This window comes from Daphnia carinata, chromosome 1 (genome assembly GCF_022539665.2).
Source record: "Daphnia carinata strain CSIRO-1 chromosome 1, CSIRO_AGI_Dcar_HiC_V3, whole genome shotgun sequence".
NCBI classification, from domain to species: Eukaryota; Metazoa; Arthropoda; class Branchiopoda; order Diplostraca; family Daphniidae; genus Daphnia; species Daphnia carinata.
Window position 1 is genome coordinate 13,779,916 of NC_081331.1, and position 18,498 is coordinate 13,798,413.

The following is an 18,498-nucleotide window of genomic DNA, read 5'->3' on the forward strand; positions in this document are numbered from 1 at the left end:
ATTAATATCAAACACACGCACAACACGCAGAGTCAAAACTAATTGGAAGGAGGATTTCTTTTTATCTCTTTGGCCGTTGATCTTGAGATGACGATAAAATTGAAAATGAGAAGAGACAGAGATAAAAAAAAAAAAGAGAGCGTATGTTTTCTGCTCCGGTACCACCCGTCTTTTTAATTAATTTTTATAGCTGAGTCTCCTTTTTGATGACGCCAACCGGTCGACTGACGGCGTTACACAGAGCGTTTTTCAATTTGGTGCTGCCGTGGAGTAGGGCGCTGTTGCGGATGCCGGCCAACATTCCACTGAAACCACCGCCGTGGTGACTATCGCGTGACACTTGCGGATGGGCAATTGGACGGTGACCGAATCCATTACGTCGTGATTTTGATGGGATTCCTGCGAAAAAGATCAAATTAATTTTTGTTTTTGAATAATTAGAATTATGTGACACACCTAAAATGATCTGCATGTGACTACTCTGCGTGAGGGGAACCGAAGACGGCCTTAAAGAAGGCTCGTTTTTAAGTATATCCATCCGTTGCGTAGGTTGTGTACGATCCGGATCGATGCTGGATGTCCGATGTGGCACAGGAGGTGTTGTGCTACCGATGCTCGAGACTCTGAAGGCATCTTCGGACCGCTCACGACGCAAAAGGCTCGTCAAACTGGAACGTGAATGGCCATTTTTGGCCGTCATCGGACCTATACGATCGGTCAGGACAGACACCAAACGATGGTGATCCAGCGATGACGGTACGCATGTTGGGGGTTGACTTTGCGGCGTAGTTTGATGGATCGGCTGCCAGATGGGCTCGTTGGGCGGAGTGGGAGGTGGAGGAGAAGCGTAAAGCGGACTCTGCGGCTCGCTCAACGGCGACAGGATCCGATTGGCCGAGTAAAGTGGCAAATGCAGTCCGGCTGTTCGAGGTCGAGATCCTCGTTGCTGTCCAGCTTGCTGCTGCAGCTGTTGTGTAAAGCTGAGTTGCGACGTTTGAACAGACGGTGATGGAGAGGCTTTCAATTCGGCCGTCAGAGAAGACGACCTTGGTGTTGACGATGTCAAGTTGCTACCAGACTTGCAACTCTAAAATAACAAACCAGATTTGAATGACTCATCTGCAAAGACTTGACTCGTTCCAACTTACGGCCGTCTCGAAAGTTGACGCAGGGCTGTAGTCCTTGGGGTCTGGCCCATTGACCGACAAATATTTCGATCCAATATCGGACGATTTTGACGACGTGCTGGACGAGTTTTCCAAAAGCTGGATTACTTTCTTATGACCGCCTTTCATGGCCAACTAAAAAAAAGAAAACATTTGAATCTCTCTGCTATTATGCGGTCACCATTTTCTCTTACTTTCAGGGCAGTGCGACCGCAGCCGTCGGCTCGGTTGGGATCCGCTCCGCTGGCCAGCAACAGCCTGGCAACGCCTTCGTGGCCTTCTTGCGCAGCTGTTTTCATTAAATGAAGAGGAAATGAAACATCCAAATCTATATGCACGCGTGTGTTTTATTCATACCTATAGAGAGAGGTGTGGCTCCCTGCGAGCACGGCTGATCGCCCCGTGCGCCGGCCTTGAGCAGGAGCCAAACAACGGACTCGTGTCCTTGCCACGCAGAGCTCTGTAACGGCGTCCGCTGTTCCCGGTCCACCGCGTTCACGTCGGCTCCGTAACGGAGCAGCAACTCCACCATCGATGTGTGGCCCTGCCAGGCCGCTATGTGGAGCGGCGTCCGGCCTTCGAGATCGCGATCCTCCTCCAAGTTGTATTTGCCCGCAGCCTTGGAAAGGATAATCTCCACTTGCTGGATTTTATTCTCTATTGTTAGGAGGTATAGAGTACTGCGGCCGTCAGGGTCCTTGGACGTCAGATCAGCACCGGCTTCCACTAAGGCGGACAAAACGGAATTGTGGCCCTCGAGGGCGGCCACGCGTAACGGTGTTTTACCGTCAAGACTCTTTTGATTGATATCGGCACCTAATTCAATCAATCGTTCAACAACGGACAGGTGACCTTCTTGCGTGGCCAGCAAAATAGGAGCTCGGCCGTCATTGTCGGTAGCGTCCATTCGAGCACCGACTTCTAGTAAAAGATCAACAACAGCCGCATGGCCTTCGAAAGCCGCATAATGTAAGGGCGTCCATCCGGCATTGTCACGATGAGCTTCATCCAGCCCACGATCCAGCAGCAATCGGACAACATCAACCGACCCCTAAAAAAATTAGAAATTTTTAATAAATGTATTTTTTTCTAAACTGATTTTATTTACCTGGGCGCAGGCGATGGACAAAACGGTGCGACCTTCAGCATCGATACTGTCCACATAGCAACCCCAAAAAAGGAGAAGTTCGACAATGTGACCGTGCCCCATGGACGCGGCCGCTAGGAGCGGCGTCCGCCCTCCTAAATCTGCCTGATCGACATCGGCATCTCCTTCCAGTAGCAGTTCGCATACCGTCCTGAAACAATTGACGAGTTCAATGTCGTCCTTGTGTAAAGAAATATTTCAAATGGAATTACCGATGGCCTTCAAAAGCAGCCACTAAAAGTGGAGTTAGTCCGTCTACTTTATCTTGATGGTTAACCGAAGCGCCGTATTCTAAAAGGATGGTCACTGTTTCAACAGCTTCGTTATCTTCGCCATCTAACGTTCCAGCCAAAGTGCCCGTCAGGGTACCGGTAATCCCACTGTCCGGATAAATGGACGAGGCCACTTCGGCTGGAGGTGAAGTGTCTTGCTCTTGGCTGGCCGGATCGATGTCATCTGAATTGACTTTAGATGGACGTCGTTTGACCAACACACGAGGACGGCGGCGACGGACGCTAACGTCTCCACCACCAGATGGCGGATGATTTCCATTAGGTTGTGTCCGGCAGGCGACGCTAAGCACGGCCACCGAAAGGGCTGTCCGCCCTTCGCAATCGACATGGTCTGGCTGAGCACCTGCGTCTAACAGAGCGGCAACAATGTCTGCGTGACCCATATAAGCGGCCGCAATAAGCGGCGTCCGTCCTTGTCGATCTTCCCCGTCCACTTGTGCACCAGCGTTTAAAAGGGCCCTAATAAAATTTAATTTTTAAAAAACGAATGAATCATTACGATAAATGCAAAGCTTACCGGACGACTTCTTCGTGGCCAGCCCAAGCGGCCGCTCTGAGAGCCGTCCTGCCTTCAGAGTCACTGGCGTCCACCTGAGCTCCGCGTTCCAGCAACACTTGGACGGTGGAAGCGTGTCCGCCCCAAGCGGCGGCTCTCAGCGGCGTCCAGCCCTCAGAATCGGCCACATCCGGATCCGCTCCGGCTTCCAGCAACGTGGAGACTAGAGAAGCGTGACCCTGACGGGCGGCGATCGACAGAGCGTGCCGTAATGCCGCTAGACTGATGGACGATCTATAACGATGGCAAAGTTTGGTAACGGCCGACGTGTATCCCATTTGGGCCGCATAAAAGAGCGATTGCTCCGGATCTTCCGCTTCGTTCAGCGAATGGGCGTGGCGTAATAATCTAACACTGTTCCGGCGTTCCAAAACAGGGGAAATGGCCTCTTCCTCTTCTTCTTCTTCTTCTTCCTCTTCTTCTTCGTGTTCAATCAATCTTTCAATCTCTTCCGCCGGATCCGCCATCGTCGTCCCGGCTAATGGACTAGTAGTAATAACAGGCGACTGACGAATGGATTCATCGGTTGCCATGGCAGCAACAATAGCACTATCGTCTTCGACCATATCCGGTTTGTCTTGAGATCGGCATTCCTCCGCCACTAAACCAAACGTTCCGTCCAGTTGACTTTCGATGTCATCTGGGCTCAGATTCTGAGCACCGAGGCTGCTGACCATAACGGCTTCAAGGACGGCCTGGTCCGGCAGAGGCGTTTTGGTCCACAAGAGCCAAAGAGGAAGATGCCAAGCTTCCAATGGCGACTGCAGCTGCATCCGTCCGAGATGGAACGTCAAATCTTCCACCTCGTCCGGCGTCATGTTTTCACCGCGGCTGGCCAGCGTGACGGCCCAGCGAGCGTGACCTTCGGCCACTTTGATTAGAAAACGTTGCGTACAGTGTTTGACGTCCGTCAGCCACTCGCCGAAACTGCTGTGAAAGATCTGCATTCGCCCACCGGAAGAATCCGGCCCAGCAGCCGGAATTAATAACTTGCGCAACATGTTCATTCGTTTGCGAAACTCGGATCGAGACATCCGCGCGTCAATGGTATAAGCCGCGCGAAGGAGTTGATCTTGACTTGGCGGATGCCTGCTGGCCAACAGAGCGGCCAATAATGGCTGGACTTTATTCCAACCGCGTCGGGTGAAAAGCCGTTGACAGAGCCACAGGTAGAGCCCGTTAAGTGTGCCAGGTATTTCAGGTATGTCACGAAGGAGGACGGACCCGTCCGCGACACCATCCAGCACCGCTTCAACGTACAACAAACATCCGTGGCTTTTAATATGCAACATGTTGAGAGCTGGCGCTGTCTCGCGCGTCAAGTGGCGCCGTAGGGCTGCCTCCTTCTCCAGACGGGCTAGAATGTATTGCTGGACATCGCGGATGACTGAATTACGACGCACCTGATCCAATGCGATTTTCTTGAAACCCGTAAACAGACGGGCAAGAGGTTTGTTACTCCTCCGCAACGTCACGAGTAGAAGAAGCCATGGCGGAAGCAAATGGTGATGATTGGCCAATAATTCAGCAATGCTCTGACTGGAATCGCCATCGGGCAAGTCCGTTAGCCTTCGAACGCTGTTGAAACCGCCGTCCAGCACAAGCGAAGGCTCGTCTAATGAATCTACAATGAGAAGCAAATTGCGCGGAGGCGTGTCCATCTCGAGGAGAGGAAAGAGAACAGTTCGCTGGAAGGCTTCATCCGGATCAAGTTCCATACGTTGCGGATGAAGCCATTCGGCTAATTCAGGGTGTCGCAACTTGTCTGCGTATCCATCGATTAATCTTGATTCTTGAAGTTGATCCACCAACCGCCGGATGAATCCAGCCACCGATTGCGTTTCCGGTTCGTATCCATTGATGAAATGGCTGGCTAAAACTCGATTTGAAAGAGACCTGCAATGTTGGTTGACTCCTCCACGCACAATTTCTAACGTGACGGCCGTCTTGCCGGCGCCCGGCTCGCCGACGACCAGGACGCCGGAAATGTTGGCCACTTGAATCTTCTCGGCCGTCCTGTTGTCCAGGATGTGGCCAACTTTGGCAAAGACCCATTCGCGGCAGTAAAACGCCTTGCCGGACCCGTCGTGCATCAATTGCGGATGAAAGCGGATCGACATGTTTGTTTGGAAGCAGAGACGATGGATGAATAAATTGACGTCACTGAAGTCAAAAATCGAACTGTTTGACGTCCGTCTTCAACGTGAAGCAACTGTGACTTCAGCCAACATTCCAGGACGACCCGAAAGCAACAACGCGTCGGCGGATGTGAGGATTACAGTTGGCACTTTTTGGCTGGCTTCCACAACGGCGAACGCCTTTTCCAAATCCATTCCAGCAAAAAAAAAATTCTTTTTTTTTGTTTTTTTTTTTTGTGGGAGGAGAGAGAAGCGTCTTTTTTTTTTTATCCACCGGAAAATGCAATTCAAAAGGGAGCGGCACGTTGTTGAGGTCTGCCAATCTGAAAAACGAAAAAGAATTAGATATGTAGGCAACAACAGCATACTGTCTATTAACAAACATCAAATATGCAAAGCACGACGTCGGTATGCATGCAAGACGGAACCCAATCAAAAGTCTTTATTTCCATTTTTTCTGATTGTCGGAAAAATCGTGAACAATTTGAGTAATGCGCGAGCGATGTTGCCAGATTCTTTCTGGCAAAAATCAAAGAAAATATTTTTAAAAACAAATGCACAAAATTGCTTTTCTTTCATTCCAAAAATGGCTGTTGAGAAATGCATACCGACATTCAAGAGGTCTGGGTGGGCTGAGGAACACCTGCGAGCCGAATATAGGCAAGCGCCAGGTACTGAATCCTTCCAAAAGAAAAAACAACAGACTCGGTTTTAGACTATCCATCTTTTCAATTAGCTTCTTTCTAACTGTTTAGGTAATCGTTTGCCTCCCTGCCCCCCCGCATAGAGAAAGTGGCAAATGGATATGGGCGTGTCCGGTCGATGTGCTTCGCGATGTATGTCAAATGTGGGGCAGATCCAATTAACACCCACGGGTACAACAAAAAATGGGAGAGTTTCAACGATCCATACAAGACGCCGCAAAAGTACGTAAACGAATCTTTTCCCAATTCGCCATTTTGTTTTTAAAGAGAAATCGAAAGATATTGATCGTACGTATACTGGTGGGTTTTCAAAACGAAGTAAGTTACGAGCTCGATTCAGTCTACGGGATCAAAAACGCAGCGATCGATCGCGTGTCACGTGATAGCACGTAAAATGGCATCATCTCCATTGGGAACCAGCCTTCAATAAGAATTCAAAGCGGAATTCTCTTTATGAGGTGAATATCCATCTGTCGTACAATGGCACAGCTCCAAAAAAAGAGAAAATATACGACGCACATCCTACCTATCGGGAAATACAGTCGATACGTTTTTCCGTGTCACGTCATCATTAACATCCATTCAATTTCTTCTTTTCATCAGATGCCTGATGAGGCGTCGCTAAAGTGCCATCCAACAGATGAAAGACTATCTCTTTCATTCGATAAACCCAACAAAAGTGGAATCTCATTAACCTGCAGTCGAAGGACGTTTTCTAAATTTAAAATCATTTTAAGGATTGAAAATGGGATTAAATGGCAACGTCTTGTGGAGGGGAAAACTTCCGTTCTCGTGTTTCCTGTTTTTTTAAGTGTTGATTTATAACGGGCAAATCAGACAATAAAGAAAAGAACATCAAAACTTGAAGGCCTAAGGGGGGAAAAGTCCGACCTATTGAGCTGGAGATGACAGGAAAAAAAAATGAAAGAAGAGTTCGTCATAACAACAACAACAACTTTTTTGTACGATGAAGTTTAGTTGCTGGCCAAAGGCAACGGAAGCCGAGACCTTCCTCTTGTTCTGTAAAGCCGCGTAACGCAAGGTTCTAATTACACCTTCAATTATAGAACGGGAGACACACTGGGGGTTAAAAAGAATTGGCCTCTTTTTCCTCTAAAAGTTTTTGCTCAGTCATCTATTCCCTTCTTTTTTTCCCACACTTTTTGTGTTGGAGATGTGTCGTCACTTATTTAGCCAGAGGGAGAACCCGACTAATATCGATCCACGCCGAGCACAGGGAGCCATTAGATTTCCCTTTTCTTCTAGCAATGCAGGCAAATCCACTGTGTGCTGCTGGACTATGGTGAAAAAGAGCTTTGTCAGATTACCACGGCTGAGGCTGAATATTTTCAATTTCTGTTTCCAGGCCTTGTCTGCGAAATAAAAAGGAATCAGCAGCTGTTTCGACAGCCAGCTGATGGTGACAGAGAGAAGGACAGGAAGTAGTTGAAGGAATATGTAACTCGATCGTCCGACAATTGTTTTCTGGTGTTGCCTAGAGATAAAGAACAAAAGAGTTGAGACATGTGACACCCTAAACAATATAAAAAAAAGGGACGTCATGTGGTTTACGAAATTCCCCCCCAGACTGATAAACCACAACGACATTTCACGTGGCGATGACCTATACTTGATTTCCATTTCTTCATTTCTTTTTGGAATTTATCCAATAATGCCATCAATGACCGACTTTTTCAAGGATTTCAGGGTTTCGAAAAACGAGAAAGAAAAAAAAATAACAAACAAAAAAATAGAGTTGACGACAGAAGAGACCTCTGCGCTGAAGGATATTTACCTCTAGAAGAAGGCGCAGTGGATGAATCACACACAGACAACGAGGGGGCTTTTTCCAAATGGCGCCACTGTCTATACACAGACACACGCAAGACAAATCGACTGCTTCCTTTTGGTGCAGTTGATGGCTTGGAAAAAGAATTTTCCTTTCCACGCTTCAATTCACTTTCGAAAAGGTCGAAAGCAACGAATTCTTTAGGTCAACTATTTCACGAAAACTGGAGAACTGTCTCATCATCTTTCATCCAGAGGTTTAACAAAAGGGAGAACTGGGTGATGAATTACATAGCACAAGTTATTAGACGACACGACGACGTGCACTCACAATGATGAAGCATGAAACGTTCGGCTTGACAGTCAATTTTTGTTAAGACACGGTGCACGCATTACACACGAGCAACCGTGGTTCCCTCAGCACTGAGATCCACGAGCGAAGGAGATACCTACTACAGTGCTAGACCAAAAAAGGATGGGCGTCTGCTTCGACCAACGCCATCTAACGGCCAATAATGTATATCCAAGCGAATTTTGCTTTGTTGTTGTTATCGACTGGTCTTTGGTACACAATGCACTGCTGTGATTGGCGTCATCAAACAAACAACAGAACACAGACAACACTAACAAAAGGCGCGGCCCTTTCACTATACAACGTCAACAATGCAAACGAAGAAATTGCGTTTACATCCGTTTGCAATCGATGGACGCTCTGTATACTAACAATGCAATACTAACAATGCTAATAATCACGATCACATTTCGAGACTTTGAGCAGCGCCAGCTGCAAGGCATATCACGTAAACTCTAGTTGTCCATCCAACACCTACGCACGGTGCTTAGCTGCTGTAGCTGCTACAGGCTCTTTTCAGACAGAGAATGTGTGATGCATTAAACATCACGTAAGACGGCGAATCATGGCTTTCACTCCTGCTCACAAGAAAAATGAATGGCGTGCTGGGCTTTCAGAACTTCCTCAACCGAATCGATAGAAGCTCTCGCTTTTTATGTTTCTTAGCAATAAATAAAGACCAAAGTACGTACAAAGATAGAAAATAAAATAGACAAAAACTTAACCCACGAACTTCTCGTGTGTCTGCGCTGCATCACGGAGCGTGAAATCGCATCGCTTCACGAATTTCTCCCATTGTTTCATCGTCTCTTTTATTCTTTTTTATCTTCTTGACATGAACTGGCTTGTTTTAATATCCGCCTTTAAACGTCTCTGTTCCTTTTTTTTAGTACTATTTTACCTATATACCTTCAACAAAAAGCTTTCACCTGGTTTCACAAGTTTTTTTTTTTTGCTTTTAGTTGTTTGAAGGGGAGAGATATTTCATTCATATCATTGTCATAGCTTGGAGCTATTTCTCTAGAATGTTTGTCTGAGTAAGCTGATGGGCACGGCCAGCAGGGCTGACCACAAGATGGAAAAAAAAATAATACCTGTGCCAGTATTTTCTGTTGAACACAGTGCGAAAGTTTTCTTTTTTCTCAGCTCAAATAAAATATTATCCGCAGTGTACATTTCCGTTCCCAATTCTTTTCTGGGGTGTCGTCATGTATTTGGAATCCTGCACGAAAAAAAACTATGACCGTTCATTCTGTGTGGTCGATAATTGAACGTATTGATTTCAGAATTTAAGCATCAGAGTGCAGACAATGTGTCACGTTTTTCAGCCGTATGTTGCCAATTAAAAAATAAAGGCAGTCGGCCATTTTAATCAATTCTGCCATCGCCTCTACGTGTAGACATAAAATTGTTAATAGCCCCAACTCATGACATCCTTTTGGTTTTACTATACACATTGGGAAGGGCTATTACCTGTACTCGTTTATACGTTCACATATTGTTGATCCTACACAAAAACGGTCGATTACATTCCCAGTAAAATAAAAGGAACTGATTTTCTTCTTTTCTCTCATTGTTATTGGGTTTTTGGGTCATCGGCTGCCTATCGTATTATTAAAGTTATTTCTTATAATGATTAAGTGGTGACTCACGAAGCTGATCACGAAGGAAACTGGTTTTGAATAGACAATGGATGCAGACATCGTCTGTCAGACAGACCAAAAATGTCGCCAATAAACTGACGACGAATCCAATAGAATTTTCCTTTGAAACGATCTTTTTTGTTGACACCATATCAAATTGGAAATGAGCGGCGGGAGCGAATCTGATGGATTGGCGTGCCGTGTCTTTTTAAGTGCCCAATGATACGTAAATGTTAGGGAAAAAAGTATAATTTGGAAATGTTGTGTTACCTTTTTTTTTAAAAGGAGATTGTCACTTGTTGACATAAGGTAACCACACATGCACTGCTGGGTTTAATTTACTATTAGTCACTGCTTGACCATGAATCCCACATCCTTTTTCTTTCAATTGTAGTCACATCACAAGAAAACCTGTCCCATTTGAGAGTGTGAATAATTGTAACGCAAAATCGGACATTCGTTGATGGCGAACTTGATTTCCCTAAAATAAAAAAAGGGGAAAATGACGTGACTAGTTATCCACATTCCAAAACAATCGTGACAATAGGAGAATGTAAAAAAAGAATTGTGACAATAGATTCCGGTATTACAAGTTTTGTGTTGATGCGTATGACTTATGACCATGGTCCTATCTATTTACGGCGTATATCTTATTGATGACGTCATGCATCCAGAGGATGCCAGCATGCCTCGTCATTCACCGCATGATTCTTGTATCCGCGTGAAACTGACCGTGTTGGATCGACTGGGCGGCATATGATGAATGAGCCATGGCTATATTCCTTCCTATCCATATCCTTAAAATATTTTGATTCTTTTTTGTTTTTTTTTCGGGCATACTTTGTATCGTATATAGAATGAAAAATTGGCTATCAAAATCCATCATTTATCCTTAACAGCATCTGCTGCCCAGTTGGCCTAATATTAAAAGAAAAAGAAATTATTTTGCCACTGAAAATTTTAACAATTTCTTACCACCGATACAAAATAGCGCATAATATTTGGTCGCTTTCCATATCACAAACAGGTAGAAAGTTGGTTGTGTAACTAAATTGTCTCGCCTTTAGCTAAACGCAATCGCCAATTGTTATCCAAAAAAGAGAAAGATTGAAAAAATGCCTGTCGTGCAATGATTACATCCACGTTGCAGAGATACATGCGAGAAGGGATAACGAGGTGGCAACCCAAATGGCCGTGAGCCAATTTTATTACAATTTTTTTTTTTAAATACCTGCAGGGATATGGCCAGTAGGTGAAAGTGAGAAATTCACATGGAACCTGGAGCAATAGATTGAGCCGTTTTTGTTTTTTAATGCTGAATATTTTTTTATATATACGTCATCAGCAGTGCAAATGGACGAGGACCTGTTTTGAATGAACGCCAAAACAAACGTGAGCTGCTATTAGACAAGTTATAGCCCACACGGAGCCATTACCACGTTTCACATTCTTTTCATCACAACGATGACGAAGGTGATCAATAGCTGTCGCTGTATGCAAATTTCAATTTTCATCATCGCCCATTTTTTTTTTTGTTTTATCATGGCATTTATGATGACTTGCATTTGCTCATCCAATCTTCTTTTCAGTTAATCTTTTTACCTGCAAAAAAAAGAGAATATGTTTTTATTCGTTAGCCGCAGACAATCGTAATCCTTTTACCGCATACAGTTTATTCAATTGCGTTGAACTTTTGCCTCCATTTTTACTATTTCTAGCCTCAAAAAAAACTAACCGCATATCAAGTTTCGTATTCTTTTTTTAACTGGTCAAAATGAAGCCATACGTTCATCCCTACCCTTTTTTTATGATTTACGTGAGCGGTATAGATGCGGTCGTACCTTGCGATGACATACATGTTACGACTACGTCAGCAGTTGAGCGGATGATTTTGAGGCCCACCGACTTGTTTATATTTTTTGAAAATATTCTACGTCTTCGTGGGAGTGTCCGCGTGAACTGACGATGACGCATACAAACAGCCTGTCGGCAGCAGGTGTGACCCACGTCAGCATTTGACAGCGGTCACGTAAAAAACCAGCACACACACAAAAAATGGCTTTGAAAAAAAAAATTATAAGGTTGTCATAATTACATTGGCAATTGCATAATGTGTGTCCCGCTGGGTTTTGCTATTGTGGGTAGGAATGTGTCAGACACCTTGATCGTCGTTTTTACGCTTTCGTGCGGGAAAATGAGAAAAAAAGACAGAGATGGATGGACAAAGAACCACTTCCAAGTCTCAGCGGGCATTACGCTAATGATGTTATATTATAATCAGCCAAGCACGCTGAGTGTCTATTTATTAACGTTTTGTGTGATTATTCATCGAAGAAGACAAAAAAAAAAGAAGCCCAACAACTAAACAGCCGCCTTTTTTTGTCTTCGTTTTAAACGAAAGTATTTTTTAAAGAAATTTCCGCCCGACTGCGTTTTAACAAAAAGTTACTCACGGCCAGTGAAAGATTATAACGGAGGTATTATCATTTTAAGCGAAGCGCGCGCAAGAGATTTAAAAAAAATTTTTCCAAAGTTTCAAAGAAAAAGAAAAAAATCTCGTTTGTTCCAGCAAAGTCCCTAGAGCGCCATCTGCTCTTTTTTCCACGAGCGCAAACACGGGGGTGAAGAGATATATAATAAGCCAAAAAGTCTCGCGTGAGTTTCTACATACCTTAAACCCTACTTTTTTTTTTTCGAAAAAAGAAAAATTATTTCTAGGTTTACCACACAGCAGCGCCGAAATATCCCGTTTTTAGAACGAAAAAAAAAAAGGGGGGAAGTTTTTCAGTGGACTAAAGAGAGAGGGCCAGAAAAAAGCTATATGGCCTATACGCGAGATCGTCTGCTACGGGCGTTTGCTCACCACCGAAATATATCTGTTTATAGAACAGCACCATGTATATATACGCGTGTCTGTATATACATCGTTCTTCTTTTTCGACTAGAGAAAAAAAAAAGTTGTCAGTCTATAGATAACTTTCTGCTTGTGGACATTTAAAAAAGAAAAGGAGAAGAGAAAAATTATAATGTGCTGCTGTGCCCTTGTGTTCGCTGGCCCTTAATGAATTGTGAAAGATATTTATTTCTTTTACAACGAAATGTGGGAAACAAAAAATAAGATCTGGCGATAACTTGTTCCCGCAGTCCCTCCCCTCACATACAGGCGTCGTGAAGCGCCTGAACATAACGGCGGCAACCCACTCCCCTTATAGCTGGTCCGCTCGTAGCCATTTCCCCCCAACGTCTAATTAACTGGCCCAGTCGTTACACATTTTATACGAGGGCAAAAGTTCCCTCTTGTTTCTTTTTTAAAAAAATTAAACGGAAATACATTTTACACGCTCGTTTTTGTGGCCGAGAGTTTTAGATTAGAGTTTGAATTTCCGTGGGTCAAACTAGTAACAACATGAACGACCCAAATTGCGTCACCACCACATACGCATTTCTTCTATTTCTTAAATTTATTTTAATCAAATAGAGAACGAATGTAGTGGAAAACAGGGTCTGTTATTACAATCAGATGGTCAAAGTGCCAGCAACGACAGTGTTGCTAGCTCTCCTTTTTTGCATATCTCACACATAGTTTGCTTCTGCCTGTTTGGTATATCTGGTTCCACGATTATATTGACATCCCTAGCGGTAAAGAACGTAGCAATAAGATCGGCAGCCAAGCGCAATTACCGACGCTTACATCACTAAAAGATCCATCTTCCGCGTTGATATTTGATACACATGACCACGGAATAACCTGATCGTTATCTTGGCGATAGACGATCAATTGTTATTCGTTTTCGTTCCTTTGTGCGGCAATTTCGCTTTCTTAGAGATATCAACGACATCTAACGTTCATTTCACACCGCTACCAAGACATCTACTGACGGATGCTACGGTTAAGTTTTCAAAGCGACGCAACGACATCTATGACACGATTTTAAAGGTGAGTTTAAGATGGTAAGAATACCATTATGGGCGGGCTGCGCGCTGTCTTTTGATATTTTGTTTTGGTGGCGAAATAATTGAATTCGTAAAAACATTTAACTGAAATGGTAAACTGTAGCCCAACCTGTACGTGTAGCAATCATCTTTTTTAATTTCGCACTAATTCCGAACCAGGCTTGCCGTAAGCGCGCTCACAAAATGTGCGAATTTCCCCTCTCGCTTACATTTTTAAGCGGCCGAGCCGCTTAATGGCATTTGAGCGTGATTACCGCCACGCTTGAAAAAAATGTGCGATCAGTACCCGCTCAAAACGTGAAATTACCACGGAAAATAGCGCCACCTAACGGTCGATACCATAACTATTTATAAATTATTGCAGCCGACGCTTTCAAAAACTGCAAGTCATGCACAAGCAAGTATCGTTCCCTAGGCAACCGCCGTATATATAGCAGACAGCAGACGGCAGAAGACAAAATGTGCGATAGGGCAGATTTTGAGCGCCGCACCTCAAACACAATTGAGCGTGTTTGGTGATCCGCTCATTGCTTGTTAAGAGGTGCGGCGCACCAGCTTAAAATTTTAAGCGAAACGGCAAGCCTGTTCCGAACCACAGTAGGTTGAAATGTTAGCTTGATAAACATGTGAACCCTACGCTGGTTTTCGCTTCGAGCATGAACTAAAACCAACCTACGATTAACCAAACATTCACAGTCGATCTGAAAATCGGTTTATGCAGTAAAATCCCTTCCCTTAAGTAGCATGCGTCACGTAGCCTACCTGGGAAAGTTGAACGTTGAAGATGTCCGATGCTTCCAAATCCAAGACGTGATTCCGTACGAAGGCGAATGAAGCACTACATTTTCTTGAATCAAATACTGAAGGAAATAAAACAGAGCACCAGTCAAAGTTATTTATGATTTCATTAGAAACAGGCAATTGTAGACTATTACCTCAACATAGTTTTTCAATTGATTACAGTTTTGCACTTCATCAGCAACAAAGGGGCCTTTGTTTATCACAGAAGTATAAAATCCTAGTTGTTTCTTTATTGGAACAGCCATCACATATTGCGAGCAAGGTTTGGTGGCAATTACCTATCCAAAGTTTGATAAGTGCTGTTTCATTTTAAGATTTAAAGATAAAGTTTTCACCTGATGTTGCTTAGCTGGTAGTATTCTGAGTTTACAATTCATTTCTCCCCATAGTGCAAGACAAACTGTTTGGAATTCCATGTATCAAACATTAGGAAAAATATCCAATTAACATAGATGGAGAACATTCTAGGTGCTTTTAACTTTCACATGACTTCTTGTGCATTTGTAGCTATTTGGTAACCCTATTTCAATTCAGAATTGTATAAGAAAGTTAACTCCATAATCTAACAAATTATTTGAATAAAATCTAATTGCCAGAAATAAGCATTACTTATTCAGCCAGCACATTTTCCCAGGTAGCATTATCAGCATATGATTTCCTAAACTCTGTTTGGAACATTGGATTAACTAGTTGTTTTGCAAAGTGGTCTTACATTTTGGTGCCCCTTCGTTCCCACGTGCCATTTTTCTGTCTAAAGGAATAATCGAAAATGCTCTAGGTTAAAATAAGACAAAACGATCATTTGGCCATGAACTTTAGACACAACAACTCACTTGAATGCCTATTGCCAAGCACCATAGTAGAAACAAAGATTCCAAAAACGAAACCATGAATTTCAATTATCCAAATTAGATTTGTTTGTCACACTAACACTTATTTCACAGTAAATCACACACAAAGAGGATGACGAAAGGCCGTGCTGAGTGTGTGCTACGAAGTACGAACTTCGAATTGTAATATTTTCTTGACTTTTGATTTCCCTTCCTCTCTGTCTACCTCACGTTGCCAACTTGAGCAGTTATTTAACTATGATAATTATTAGAACAAATCAAATCATTGATTCGTTGTAATATGGTATGCTGAGAAAGTAAAACGTAATGAAATACAGTACAAGAAATTGCATTCGTCTTTGCCGAAATTTACCGATTTGAAAAGCATTGAACTTCGTGAGAAGCGGGGCAAAAGGTTTCGTGTTAGGTATGATCAAGTTTGGCTAAGAATTGCTGTTGTTATAAAAAGCTAATTACATTTTGCTGGTTGCAGGTCGTGGCTCTCTTTTTCCGTAACTCAAAAACTTTAACGATACTTAGTCTAAAGAGTTCCTTTAGTTACCTCTTAATCAGTAGGGTTGCATAAGTTGACTATCCCTTTAGAAACGACTGAACGTCGGTGGCGAATGTCAACACTTTGATTCAAAATTGTATTTTGAAAATCAAAATATAATGCTGGTATACAAAGGGGAAAAACTACATGTTGGGTGTATTAAATAGTAGAACATCATTTACTCACTAAGAAGTTTATCCCAAAAAGGTGTCGGCTGGAACGGCACCTTTTCCGTACTGGGCCAAGGTATTCATAAATGAAGGGCCACTGTAGGGGGTGAGGTTGTTTAAATATGGGATAAAACTACCAGCAGATGGTTGGGCGGCGTTGGGCATCTCGTTTTGATAGGCAACGTATGGAACATTGACGTAGGGGTTCCAAAAAGTAGGGACAGTGACGGGAAGTGGACGTTTCTGATTATTAGGGTTTACAGCAACTTTAGCAATGGAGGATACTGGAGAAAACGCAAAGCTTTCGTCAAAACCATTGATTTGTGGCATATCATAAATTCCTAACTGTTCCAGTACGCTCTTCAAGCTGTCAACCTTTGCTGTTGTGTTTTCGGAACGGAAAGGGATGGTAGGCGACGGGCAATTAGTGGAAGTAAAGACGCACGATAAGTACATATTGATGATTCTCTGAGTACTTTCCTTACACATTCGACTTATAAGATTCAAGTTTGTGACGAGAGCATTGAATGCATTGGCATTTCGACTTTGTTTGTCGTCAGCAGCAACTGGAACTGAATTCGTCAATAATGGCTCACGAACGACAGTAGAAGTCTCAAGAGGGATAGATGCTGCTAGTGCAGTGGCAATGATTGGAAAAAGAATGATCTGTTCAAATTCACAATGATCACATATTATAAGATGCATATAGTTAAGTTCAAGTAAAACAGCTTTACGTTGCAATATACTTACCAAAAATTTCATGGTGATTCTTGTTGTTTAAAGTATACGGGAAGATCGTTCGTTGAATACTGAATATCAAAGGGTCTACTTCTCGGGTTTTTATACACCGAGGAAGCGAATGGCAATATCACCGTAAGCATGTCATTTTATACGAATAGAATATTACTTACAATGTCTTGACCAGCGTAATTGCCTCCTATACGATTTTCTTCCCCGCTCAAAACAAGATGAAAAAAAAAACTGGTTTAGAGTTCATTATATGGTTCCATCATACTGGATCCAGTCCAGCTAAAATGCCCCGACTCCTTGGTCAAAGCTGAAGATCAGACAAAGGTGAACTTGCATTTTTGCATACACGATGGCATGAAGTCAGTGATCTGGGCAAGTTCTCCGCCGGACCATCTGCGCATAGTATTGAGCAGCCAACCCAACTGATTCAACTTTATACCACATTCACCGCCTCATTTATAAAGATGCCCAGTTTTAGAACCATTTCGTTGATCAAAAGTATGAAAAAAACAAGGCGAAAACCTTAATGCGCTAAAAAATGACACCTTGCTGTCAGGCTGTTGGCCATTTTCTGTATAAATGAAAACCTAGTCAATACTTTCCCAACATTAAGTTTTATTGAATTTACGGTACGCTTATAGAACCACACTAGGTATTATCAATATCTTTTCGTTAATTGGGACCGTCTCGAAAAGGAGGGGCGTGTGAGAAGTTTGGTCTACCGGGCAAAATTGTGTCCATGACGGATGGTTCGTGAGGCAAGGTCAGGCCAGCCAAGTACATCGGATAAAATTAGCAACAGGTAAATAGCTGCCTTCAGCATTGGCTTGCTGCACGCGTGTTCACAACGCGGGGAATTTTTATTTCAAGGTTCTGCAGGGCAGGATCAAGCGTCTGGAAACAGCCGTGCTGGATCATTTACAATGGCAGACGATGTGTTAACTAGGCAGACAGACCAAGAGTATTGTAGAAATTTTTGTTTATACCAGTTTTCTGTTAAGAATAGAGTCGACAAAGATTGATGAGGTCAAGTTGAGTTGCTGCCCACCTATTCAAGTGAACTCTGGCCGAGGCATCAACATTTGTTGCTGATTTTTCCGGAACACATGCCCACGGTGGAATGCATAATCACAAATTAAATAGTATTTAATTATAGCTACATTATATATATTGCCAGACCATACAACAGTATGGTGAGTAATGTAATTCTATACGAATTTTGATTGGTTACTAGTAAGAAACGCATAAATTTAAGGCGAAATAGGAATTGGTATTTAAATAGCAGTACAAAAAGAAACCTTACCATTCAGTTGAAAATAACAATTTACCAATGATTAACGAAAAATACTACTAAAGCTAATTAAACTTTAGTGCAATAATAATATTTACCGAGCACTTTACGGTGGCACTTGCAGTCTTAATTGAGATGGAACACGATTCACCAATAAAACAAAATTCAAATAGGATATTTGTATGGTAATGCATACAAGGTATTCCGCACATACACAAATAGAAGAACAAAGTCTGAACCGGTTCCATAAAGCCTAGTGCCCACTAATTCAGGTTTCAATACTCTTGGAGGTATAAGCTGAAAGGTGAGAAAATGTGTTTCGAAATCGAAATGCTTTCGAATCGTTATTCGAATGCACAACA

General features: G+C 43.1%; 1 protein-coding gene across 1 annotated transcript; it reads right to left on the reverse strand.

Moving 5' to 3' along the window:
- Positions 1–181: 181 nt before the first annotated feature.
- Positions 182–8,231, reverse strand: LOC130691544 (ankyrin repeat domain-containing protein 50-like). The gene is made up of 9 exons (XM_057514492.2): positions 7,800–8,231; positions 3,124–5,623; positions 2,526–3,065; positions 2,275–2,464; positions 1,524–2,217; positions 1,361–1,455; positions 1,149–1,301; positions 457–1,087; positions 182–399 (listed from the first exon to the last, which is right to left on the reverse strand). Exons 2-9 carry the CDS (start codon positions 5,280–5,282, stop codon positions 185–187), a joined length of 4,677 nt encoding a protein of 1,558 aa, XP_057370475.1. The 5' UTR covers positions 5,283–5,623; positions 7,800–8,231; the 3' UTR covers positions 182–184.
- Between the last annotated feature and the right edge of the window lie 10,267 nt (positions 8,232–18,498).